Source organism: Gossypium hirsutum, chromosome A09, assembly GCF_007990345.1.
Source record: "Gossypium hirsutum isolate 1008001.06 chromosome A09, Gossypium_hirsutum_v2.1, whole genome shotgun sequence".
NCBI classification, from domain to species: Eukaryota; Viridiplantae; Streptophyta; class Magnoliopsida; order Malvales; family Malvaceae; genus Gossypium; species Gossypium hirsutum.
Window position 1 is genome coordinate 76801620 of NC_053432.1, and position 11859 is coordinate 76813478.

An 11859-nucleotide genomic window follows, 5' to 3' on the forward strand; every position below is an offset into this window, starting at 1 on the left:
TTGGTGTATGGCGAGAGGAGAAGAATCCTGCAAATTAAAATATTTTTATTTTTTGTCAATAATGCTCTTTACCTTCTCTATTGGGGTTTTTTACCGAATAAAACCCAAAAAAAACACAAAAATAGTATCAGAAAAATATTATGTACCAAAATGGTACACTGGGGTGGTGCCGCCTATGTAGGCATGACCATCTCTGACAAAAAATTAAAAAAAAAATAACTATTAAAAAAACAAAAAAATTGTTAAAAAAAACATTTTTGACAAAAAATTTAAAAAAAAATAACTATTAAAAAAACAAAAAAATTGTTAAAAAAAACATTTTTCCTATTATTATTTTCTCTTCTCTTTCTTCTACCTTCTTTCTCTCTATTCTCTGCTTCTCTTTTTCTTTCTTCTTTTTCCCTCACCGGTGCCCCCCTCTCCTTCTCCTTCTCCTTCTCTTTTTTTTTCTTTTTTCTCTTCTTCTCTTTGCTTCTTACTTCACCTGAGCTGCTGTTGAACTTGAGGACCTTAAAATAGTCCCCAAACAGAAAAAACGAAAACAAATAAAACGGAGGTATGCAATCTTGGTGTCGCCTATGGCACCTCCACCTTCAGTGTCGCCTTTGCCAGAGGCCCCACCGGTGCCGCCTCTGACATAGGCGGCACCACCCATGATACCATTTTGGTAAATAGTATTTTCTCTATATTATTTTCGTATTTTTCTTTTTTTTTGTACTATTTTGGAAAAAAACCCTCTCTATTGCTATCCAAAGGCCATAGGCCTTCCTACTTGGACACGTGTCCACTGCTTCTTTCCCTTTTGTGTCGAAAACTCTTATTTATCATTACTTCTAAGGAAAAATTTACCCACCATAGATTTTGGGTTACTCATCATGAAGATTTTATTTTATTTTTACCTTTCTTCCTCGAAATGAACTCAAAAAGAAGTTAAACCCATAACTTCCGATGATCAAATCTTTAACTTACAAAACACAGAAAAAAGCTACTTTAAGGATTTAGGGTTTTGTGCATTTCAACATCAGTATTATGGGCTAAGAAAAAATGGAGGGATTACAGAATATGGTTTGTTCCTTCTCAAAGGACACAAACTCAAGATCCCCTTCTTTCTTCTCGGAAATCCTCTACAGTCCTCGTGGCGGCAACGGCGGTGGAGCAGTGCAGACGATTCTTTCGGCGATACCATTCGTATTTGTGAACAGGCCTCCCAAGCAAGTTATCTTGTTGTGGAGGTGTTCAAAACTTGCTTTATCGCCGGAATAATCGTCGGCTGCTCCCTCAAATGCTGTGTATGGTGTTGGGCTTCAAGGTTCTCAAGCGATTAAAAGACGATTAGTGCAACGTTATTAACCCTTTCAAATCCAGTTTGGTTTCATATTATGAAAATGGGTAACTAGTTCAAACCCTCTCTATTTCCCTATTACTAGTTCTGAATATATAATAACTAGTTTATATAATTTTTTAAAATCTTCCTCCAGATTCAAGAAATCAAAGCTTAAACTTTAACGTCAAAATTAAATCAAAACTCTCGTTAACGAAGAGTTATTATTATTATTATTATTTACAATGACATAAAATAATTGGTAGAAAATTAGAAAAAGATTATGAAGTACAAGGTAAAAAAAATTCAAATCTTCATAAATAGTAAAATTATTTTATGAAACCTTTTTCTTTATCAATTAAAATTAAACAAATTATACATATGATGTAAAAAAAATGTATTTACTTTTAATTAGTAACAACAATGAATGTTATAATAAAGATGATTAATAAACAATTTTTTCTCATAAATAAAGATTAAGTTGTAATTAGTCATCACTTTTTTAGAAAACTAACCTTATAATGTTAAAAATTTACGAAAATGACCCAAATACTGAACTAGGAAGAAATAATATTTAAAGATGATAAGAAGTATGAAAATTTAAATGAAAAAAGTTGATGTATTAATAAATTTTAAAAATGAAAAAATGTTATTAATGACTGGAAAAATTTGCTTGTTAGTGGAAAATTGAAAAAAAATGAATAAATTTTTTTTTATGGGCTTGTGAGGCATCAGTCCTTTAAAAAAAATTTTTTTGGTCCTCCGCTAAGCCACGTTGAAAGTATTTTGAAATGTAAAAGAGTTTTTATTTATTAAATTTAAGTTTGTATTAAAATATTTTTTTATTGTGTTTTATTAGATTTAAGTTTTTAATAAAGGTATTTAGATTTTTTAAGAAAAACTTTTCAAACTTTCATTCTTTCTTCTACTCATTCGTTACACGCATCTCTCTCTTTCCAGTTTGCAGATCTATTTTATAGATATCTTTGTTGTGGGTGCATGTTGTTCGTTAAAACTCCACCAGTTACTAGTAGTTTTTCTTAGAAAGCGGGTAACTTTTCATTAACTTCTTAATTTATTTTTGGTTTGATATTTCGGAATAATAAATAATTTCACATGTCGATTTGGACTTGTGTTATATTAAATTTTATATGTTTTTTGTTTGTTTTTTCATTGTTTAATAAGTCTTCAGTTTTAGAAGTTTTTGTCCACTCTTGTAGCACGTTCTTTAGTCTTGCTTATGCATGTAATTTTAGTTTTATAAGTGATTTTATGGATGATTTTGTTGTCATTCTCTCTAGTTTGGTGAATGATCAATTCTTTTGTCGATTTTTGCTCACCGCTCTAGACCATCCGGGGCTCATTTCATTATCGTATTAAGTGCTTGCAATCACTTCAGATATGTCGTGCTTGAGTTGTGACAAAGTCAATTGTCAACGTGTCATAATATTATATTGATACTGAGGCTAAAGTCTTTGTTGTGTTGATGGAGCTTATCCTTTACCATCTACGACGTATTTTTGCTATTTTGTGGATAATGAATTAATGAATCTAGCTTTCAAAAAAGTTTGTATTAAATATATGATTAGTTTGTTTTATTAATGTTTTTTCTGGTATCTTATATCAGTTTTTTTCGTATTTAAGGGGAAGGGTATTTATTTTGTTGTGTTTTGTTAGGTTTAAGTTTGTATTAAAGGTGCCGATTGAGTATTAGCTCAATTGGCATAGGATAACGTGGGTTTAAGTACGCTGAAGCGCGTTATCGTCCTATTTATTGGTTGAGAGGGGCTACAGGTAGTTTTAGGCATTATTATAAAAAATAGCATATATGATAAAAATCTATAATGAGATTGTTCAAAAAAAGTTTGTATTAAATGTATGATTAATTTGTTTTATTAATGTTTTTGTGGTACCTTATATTAGATTTTCGTATTTAAGGGAAATGTTATTTTTTGTTGTTGTGTTTTATTAGGTTTAAGTTTGTATTAAAGGTATGATTAATTTGTTTGATTAATGTTTTTGAAGTATCTTATATCGGTTTTTTGTATTTAAGGCATAAGCATATTTTTATAAGTTATTTGGGTTTATTTGATGTTTGGTTATTTGAGTTTATTAATATAATTGATATGCTATATTAAATTATTTATTATTTTAAAATAATGTTTAACAATATTTTAATTAATAAATGTGACAAAAATTAGAATGAGTTCACGTATTAGATTAGGCGATCACACGGTACGAACGATAAATGAGACGTTAAAAAAATTAATTATATCCGATTGAGAAGTGGAAATGCTAAATTCACGGAATTATTTTTTAGTTGATCAATTTTTTTTAATTGATAGGATGAGTATCACGTTTTGAGGGCACGTAGCCATGCACCGAGCTACAATCTAGGCGACCGTATAATGCCATACTTGGAAATGGTAGGATTTGGTTAGTGGGTTTAATTAAGATGTTTGAGTTGCGGTTTGACGTAGTATCCGCATTAATTGAGCGGTGGCAGCCGGAGACTCACACATTCCATTTACTGTGTGGTAAGTGCACCATCACACTTGAGGACATCGCACTACAACTCAAGCTATTAGTGGATGGTTATGCGATCACTGGTTTCAATAAAGTGGTCGAACCTGTGGCCTTGTGCGACAGTTTGCTTGGTCGATCGTCAGATGATGGGAAGAATAAATTTACTAGTTTTGAATTTTGGTTGGTTAAAACAAAATTTCAAAAACGTATTGAGCAATGCTACGGAGTTGGAGCTTATTTGCGCTGCTCGAGCATTTATTATGCAGTTGGTAGAGTATACTAATGCCGAACGCGAACAGTAATAAAGTCTAAATTAAGTACTTGCCCCTATTGTCAGATTTACGCATCGCTCGAGAGTACAATTGAGCGTCAACAGTATTGGCAACATTGTATCGTGAGCTATGTCAGGCTACAAAGCACGATATGCAAGAAATAAGTGGTTGTCTAATACTGCTGCAATCATGAGCGCCGTATAGGATGCCGTTTTTGGTATCAGTGGGTCACTAACCACCAATGTGACTGCTTGTAAATAGGTAAGAAAATGTCAATAATAACCCAACCAACAATTAAATTTTTTTACACACATTTATTTGTTAACAATTTTCCTTTGTTGGCAGATGGTTTACATACCCTGCTATAGGGAGGTCTATAAAGCTTGGGGTGTACTGTCAAATAATCAAGGCATATTTTGGGGAGGAGGTGGAGTTTTTATAAAAATGTCAATAAAAACTGTATTTGGTCACTGTAGTATAACTATGTTAAATATTTTGCAGTTCGTGTGGATGCCATATTCTGCATCGGACGTTGCCGTTGTTATTTCGCAGTGGAGTCATGCACACTCAACCGTGTGGTGCATCAACGCTTCGGTGTTGAATTTCTTGATTGTTAAGTGGTATAAAGGTGATCGATTTCTTCAACAATTTGATTGCAAACAACGCTACAAGTAGGTTCGCACAATCTTGAATAGTAAAAATATTATTTTTAAAATGTCTATACTCGATTTTAGCTTAGAGTTTTTGTTCTCCTTACTCTAAAAAAATTCAAAAAATTCATAAAATTTCGATAAAGTGTCTAAATTCACAAAAAAAAAAATGATCTCGGTATTGTTAACATATGAAAGAAAAACTGAAATTGGAGCCTAAACAGAATCTAAATTATAAGATTCGTTAATAAATAGAACAAAATAGAGGAAGCGATGCGTGGGATAGACAGCTAAAGCGTTCAAAAACCAGGGATAGAGTCCAAAAGTCCAAAACCACTTGACGCCCGTTTCCTATAAGTGGAAATATAATGCAGAATAATAAAATATTGGGTTCTAAAAAAAAAATATCCCATGATTCATTTTGTCGACTCTTTGCTGTTTCCTTCAGCCTCGTCTATTCACTGAGTACATAATGCAGAATAACATGGTACTATAGTTTTATAATGTTTGTCAGCTTCATCATAGCTCTTCACTCTACACGTCCCAAGATTTCAAGATTGATTCCTGTGAAGAATTAACATTATTATATTAATATCCTTAAAATTTTATTATATTAATTAAAGGTAACAGACTTTAAAAGGGTTTTTTTATAAAAAAATAAAAAAAATAATTAAATTTTTAGTAAAGAGCGCACATAATTGAGTCCTTATAGATTAGTTTGATTGTTAACAAATGTTAATGTGGTTGATAGAAATTGACTTGTAGCATGTTATGTGGATAAGTATGCTAATGTAACATATAATGTATAATATATTTAAAAAAATTTAAAAATTACCAAAATACGTATACATAGAATGAACCTAGACAAATAATTGTTCAAGTTCATTTTAGATATGGCTCAGAATATTATAAAATTATTAAAAAGATATACAAATTAATAAAAATGATCAAAGAATTAAAACTTATTGAAATAATTATTAAAAAATTTAAAAAGTTAAAAAAATTATAAAAATTAGTTCAAATATTTAAAAGTAGCATGTAAAAAGTATTACTTTGAAAGCAAAAAGTTAAATTTTTTTAAATGGAATTGTTATTTTTAATTTAAATTAATTCAAATATATACTTTCATAGAAAAAAGACAAAAAATTTAGAAAGTAAGTTAGCAATAATTTTTACTCCTTTTTAGTATAAAAATATTATATTTAAATTTTTATTTTATGATATTATTTTTAACTAACAAATATAGAAATAATTAGGACTAATCTTAAATTTTATTTGATATATTTTGAGCCAAAATTTATGGCACCTTAGAGGAAATTATTAAAATATTGAATATTAACATAAATGCCAAATTTTGATTATATTTTGATTATATTTATATTTTTTTGAAAAATTTAAAATAGTTTTTTTATTTATTTTTTTAATATTTTTTTTCAAAACTAATATTTTTTATATTTTAAACCACGTTCGAAATAAAGCAAGATAAATTAGTTGTCCAAGTTAGAATTAACATAGACATTCATTTGTCAAAGTTCATTTTGAATATATATTTTTTTAATAATTTTTAAAATAAATTTTAAGACTTTATGAATTTTTAAAATTTTTAGAATTCTTATATTTATTTGTAGTTTTTAAATTTTTTTAATAACTTTTATAATATCTAGAGCCGCATCTAGAATGGATATGAATAGATAGTTATCCAAGTTTAAATATATGCTAACGTGCACATTGCATGTTATGTGTCAGTCTCTATCAATCACATTAACATTTATTAATGATTAAACTGGTCAATGACAATGTCTAATTAACAGAAAGGCCTAATTGATCCTTTTTGTCACTAAGGGCTTGTAAATGTTTAAAGTTATTGATTAAATGCTTAAATGTTGTATTAAGAATCAAACGTGAGTTGTTCTTAAGGAACTAGATAAAATTTAGATAATGACTATTTGTTAGACTCTATCTTGTTGATTTTAAGGAACCGAGGTAATCAAATTTTTAAGGGAACTTATGATTTCGAAAATGAGGAGATAAAGTCTCAATTTTCTGGCTTGTTTCAATTTTGAAAGTTAACTTATCTTCTTTCAAAAAAAAAAAAAGAAGATAAAATGGAGCCTATAAATAGGTTGTCGAACATGCTAAGCTGGGTAGATTTTGGGGAGTGTTTAATTTGTTTAACTTGAGGAATATTTTGTGAGGTGTTTAGGACTTGTTATTTTGGGGACTTGGGGAGTGTTTTTTCAATTAATATTAGAGCAAAATTTAAATATATTTGAAGGGGATCTTAAGTTTAATTTGATGTTATGGAATCTATAAAAAAAGATAGTTTAATAATTTGAACACCCATAATGATTAGCTTGTCAATTTATACATATTGAACGGTTTATACGAGGGCTTTCGTCATTTTTATAGGTGAAAGGATTTAACTGCGATATTTAGTGGAATTAATATGTAACAATTCAAAATTGTCTCTATATGAATTAACTAAAGAAGTATGGACAGTACTGCAAAACCAACATGAAGGAAGGTTGTTGTTTGCGCTAAAAAACTTCGAATTCTAACAACTAGGTTCAATTTTTTTTTTTTGAAATGAATGAAAATGATATTATTTCCGAGTTTATTCACAATTAAATGAATTTTCTAATGAACATTTTTATGTTGATAAACAATTTTCAAATGAAAAATTGATATACAAAGTGCTGTGATGTTGCTAGAACGATTTGGTAATTAACTCACAACAATTAAGGAGGCCAAATACATCACCACACACAGGCTGGATGAACTTATAAGTTCATTTTGAAATTTAGAAATGAATTTTGGTTGCAACAAAAACTCAATTTTTTTTTTATCAATTTTTGGCGTTCAAAAATCACTTTTTCTCTTAAAAAAGTTTTGTTTTCATCTTAAAAGCGTTTTTTTTGACTTAAAAATAATTTTATAATTAATTTTGTAATTAAATAAAAAATATAGATACATAAAATGATAATGATGATGCAGGTAGAGCCTAGATCTAGAAAGAAAGAATTTGTGTTAGTAGGGTAGAGCCTAGATCTAGAAAGAACGAATTTGTGTCAGTAGGGAAATAATAAAGGAATCTAGCGCGTGATTTCACACCATTCTTGACTCCCAAGCACATTTATCACAGTATCTAGTTTCCCATAAAACATCCCCCTTGCCTGAATCAAGTTAAAATAATCAGTAATAAAATAGAATAGAAAATCCGATCCATAGAAAGTAGAAACCAAAACCCCCGGTCGATCTCTCAACAAAAAAACCGCCCCCCGTATTTCTTTCCCCTCACTTTCTTCCCTTTAAAATCCGCTCCCATTCTTTTGCACTTCACTTCATCATACACATCAATTTCTCGATTACTTCGAAACTTAGAAAAGAGAGAGAGAATCCACTCCTTTTTTTCCCTCTACAATTTTCTTCGCGAAATTTCGTATTCTTTTCTCTGAAATGGATACCAATATTGGATCACTTGACAGCTGCAAACCTACTTCCAACGACGTTTGCTGTCCGGCAAACGGTGCCGTTTCTACCATCCAAGGATCCGTTTCCCCCACCATCATCAACTCCTCTGAAGCCACTTTGGGCCGCCACTTGGCTAGGCGGCTTGTGCAGGTCGGAATAAGTGATGTTTTCTCTGTTCCCGGGGATTTCAACTTGACTTTGCTTGACCATTTGATAGCCGAGCCAGGGCTTAACCTCATCGGCTGCTGTAACGAACTCAACGCTGGGTACGCAGCTGATGGTTACGCTCGATCACGTGGCGTTGGCGCTTGCGTTGTCACTTTCACCGTTGGTGGGCTCAGCGTTTTGAACGCCATCGCCGGTGCTTACAGTGAGAATCTCCCTCTTATCTGCATTGTGGGTGGACCCAACTCCAATGACTATGGAACTAACCGGATTCTTCACCATACTATTGGCTTGCCTGATTTTAGTCAAGAACTTAGATGCTTCCAGACTGTTACTTGCTATCAGGTTATATTCTCTCCTTTTCCCCAGTTTTTTTAATAATATTGTTGTAATTTTTTGTTTCATCAGGAAGATGATAAATATGGGATCTTTGGTTTTTGCTAGGCCGTGGTGAATAACTTGGAGGATGCTCATGAAATGATCGACACAGCTATTTCAACTGCTCTGAAAGAAAGCAAGCCTGTTTATATCAGCATCAGCTGTAACCTGCCTGCAATTCCTCACCCCACTTTTGCCCGCGAGCCTGTTCCATTTTCACTCTCTCCGAAGTAAATTTTCTTTTCCTCTTTTCTGTTCACGTTCAAGATTGTTCAGTGATTAATTTGCACGCCAAGTAATTTTTTTCCCATTTTCACTCTCTCCAAAGTAATCTATTTTTCCTCTTTTCTGTTCAACTTCAAGATTGTTCAGCGATTAATTTTCACGCCAAGTAATTCTTTTTTTCCGTAATGGGTGTAGATTAAGTAATAAGATTGGATTAGAGGCGGCGGTGGAGGCAGCTGCAGAGTTCTTGAACAAGGCGGTCAAACCCGTTTTAGTCGGTGGACCAAAGCTGCGTGTTGCCAAGGCATGCGAGGCTTTTGTTGAGTTGGCTGATGCTAGTGGCTACGCCGTAGCGGTGATGCCATCGGGTAAAGGGCTTGTCCCTGAACATCATCCTCATTTCATTGGGACATATTGGGGAGCTGTTAGTACTGCATTTTGCGCTGAGATCGTTGAATCTGCTGATGCTTACTTATTCGCTGGACCTATTTACAATGATTATAGCTCTGTTGGGTACTCTTTGCTTCTTAAGAAAGAGAAGGCGATTATTGTGCAGCCTGATCGGGTGGTCATTGGTAATGGGCCTGCATTTGGGTGTGTTTTGATGAAAGACTTCCTTAGAGAGCTTGCCAAGAGGCTTAAGCAGAATAATACTGCTTATGAGAATTACCATAGGATTTTTGTTCCTGAGGGACAACCTTTGAAGGCAGCACCTAAAGAGCCTTTGAGGGTCAATGTTTTGTTCCAACATATACAGAAGATGCTTTCCAGTGACTCTGCCGTGATTGCTGAAACTGGGGATTCTTGGTTTAACTGCCAGAAGCTGAAGTTGCCCCCAGGATGTGGGTGAGTATTAGGGAAGGAGCTTTTTATGTTATGAGTTAAATTCCAAAGATGGGTTTTTTAATTTGACATTGAACTCAAAAACTTTTGCGCAGGTATGAATTCCAAATGCAGTATGGATCAATTGGGTGGTCAGTTGGTGCCACTCTTGGATATGCACAGGCTGTTCCAGAGAAACGTGTCATCGCTTGCATTGGTGATGGTAGTTTCCAGGTATGTAATGTCATTTTGGCCACTAGATTTTGATATTTTTGTGTGGAAAAACGAATGCACTATAAAATTGATTCACATGTGCATAATGTTCTTGTTTTGGGTACATCTTCATAACGTTGGTGGTGATTGGTTCAATAGGTTACCGCACAAGATGTGTCCACAATGCTGCGATGTGGGCAGAAGACCGTAATCTTCCTCATAAACAATGGTGGCTACACCATTGAAGTCGAGATTCATGATGGACCATACAATGTGATCAAGAATTGGAACTACACTGCCTTGGTTGATGCAATTCATAATGGTGAAGGCAAGTGCTGGACAGCCAAGGTGAGTCAAATTCAAACTTAGTACATTGGTTGAAAGAATCAAATCAAGTTCCTGACATTGATAAAATTGTTTGATATAATACTAAAAATTTGATATTGTTTTAGGTATTTTGTGAGGAAGAGCTTATAGAAGCAATTGAGACGGCAACGGGAGCCAAGAAGGACTGCTTATGCTTTATTGAAGTGATAGTTCACAAGGACGATACTAGCAAAGAGCTGTTGGAGTGGGGGTCTAGGGTCTCTGCTGCCAATAGCCGACCCCCAAATCCTCAGTAAATTCTACAGTATGCTTTATGCTATAAGCTTTTGAGTTTCTGAATGCAGAGTTAAAAATCTGTAGTTTTCAACATTTTGCAAAATTTACAGAGTGCTTGCTCATCTTGGTGTAAATTCATTTTCAGTAATGAAAGCTATATTCTGGTTTCCTTTGTCTTTGTCTTTTGTTAACAATTTGAGGGCGACGGAAGAACCAGTCGGTATGGTAAAGACGGAAAGGCGATAAATACAAGAATGTACCATGTAAAATTTCGGATAGATACTTTTTAGGTATGAAAGAGAATTCATTGGAATTTGATGGTGTCAAGGGGATCATATGATTTTTTTTCCCCTCAAAGCTTTATGTGGATCATAGGGAAAGATTAGAAAGTTGTGGGTTCCGTGAATTTCATGTGCGTTCCAAAACAATCAAAAGTAGCATCATGATATTTCGCTCAGGTACAGCTGCCTCCCTTTAAGGAAAGGAGCTAAAACCGGCCATTGAAATGTTTCCACCACCAAAATTGATTTTCGTAGATTTGACATTTACGGCAATCTGCTGTGTAAAATATTCTATGTGAAACATGATAACGTGGCTCCTACTTTCACCATATTTGGGTAACTAAAATTTCCTCTTAACAAAGAGAAAATCTTCCAGTCCAACTATAGTTTTACCATATCTTTCTAGAATGTTTATATTGAGGGAAAATGTTATATATAGAGTTGAAATTAAAAAAAAAATCAAATTAACTTTTAGAAAAAAATAACACTCAATTGGGCATTTTTTTTAAATTAATTAAACTCTTTTATTAATTAAAATTAATATTAATCCGACGAATGTTAATGTGTGAATAGCAACAATAATAATAAGTTGACACATAATATACTATTTGAATAAATATGACAACATATATTTAAGAAGTCTTTAACATTATAAATTTTTTTTACATAAAATACATGTGTACAATGAATCTGCACAATTGAATATCCAAATTCATCCAAATGGATATATATTTGTTTATATAATAAATTAAAAATTACATAAAAATCCATTTATAATACTGTAAAGCAAAGAGCATATATATATATATATTTATGTTTATATAATAATTAAAAGTATTTTCTTTCATTAATCATTAATAATGTTATATAATTTTTACAATTTTTCAATAATTATATTAAAATAAGTCTAGAATGAATATGAGTACATGTCC

At 32.2% G+C, this 11859-nt stretch overlaps 1 protein-coding gene and 1 long non-coding RNA gene across 4 annotated transcripts; both read left to right on the top strand.

Moving 5' to 3' along the window:
* Window positions 1-372: 372 nt before the first annotated feature.
* On the top strand, window positions 373-4831 carry LOC121206222 (uncharacterized). 3 transcript variants are annotated; one of them, XR_005901244.1, is made up of 4 exons: window positions 373-1389; window positions 2282-4380; window positions 4465-4546; window positions 4621-4831. It is a non-coding gene; the product is annotated as an uncharacterized lncRNA (long non-coding RNA). The 3 variants fall into 3 exon arrangements; XR_005901242.1 differs by having other exon boundaries at window positions 4465-4831; XR_005901243.1 differs by having other exon boundaries at window positions 3667-4380; window positions 4465-4831.
* A 3055-nt stretch (window positions 4832-7886) lies between these two features.
* Window positions 7887-10815, top strand: LOC107937059 (pyruvate decarboxylase 2). Its single transcript, XM_016869867.2, has 6 exons — window positions 7887-8750; window positions 8850-9013; window positions 9204-9854; window positions 9947-10064; window positions 10203-10391; window positions 10496-10815. The coding sequence occupies exons 1-6, from the start codon at window positions 8226-8228 to the stop codon at window positions 10664-10666; spliced, it is 1818 nt and encodes a 605-aa protein (XP_016725356.1). The 5' UTR covers window positions 7887-8225; the 3' UTR covers window positions 10667-10815.
* The last annotated feature ends 1044 nt before the right edge of the window (window positions 10816-11859 follow it).

What these genes read in the sequence shown, in the direction of transcription:
- LOC107937059 (XM_016869867.2), top strand. Translation starts at nt 8,226, where the DNA reads ATGGATACCAATATTGGATCACTTGACAGCTGCAAACCTACTTCCAAC. An exon ending in CCATTTTCACTCTCTCCGAA is followed by an intron (nt 9,014 to 9,203) that starts GTAAATTTTCTT and finishes TAATGGGTGTAG; the next exon opens with ATTAAGTAATAAGATTGGAT. An exon ending in GCAAGTGCTGGACAGCCAAG is followed by an intron (nt 10,392 to 10,495) that starts GTGAGTCAAATT and finishes ATATTGTTTTAG; the next exon opens with GTATTTTGTGAGGAAGAGCT.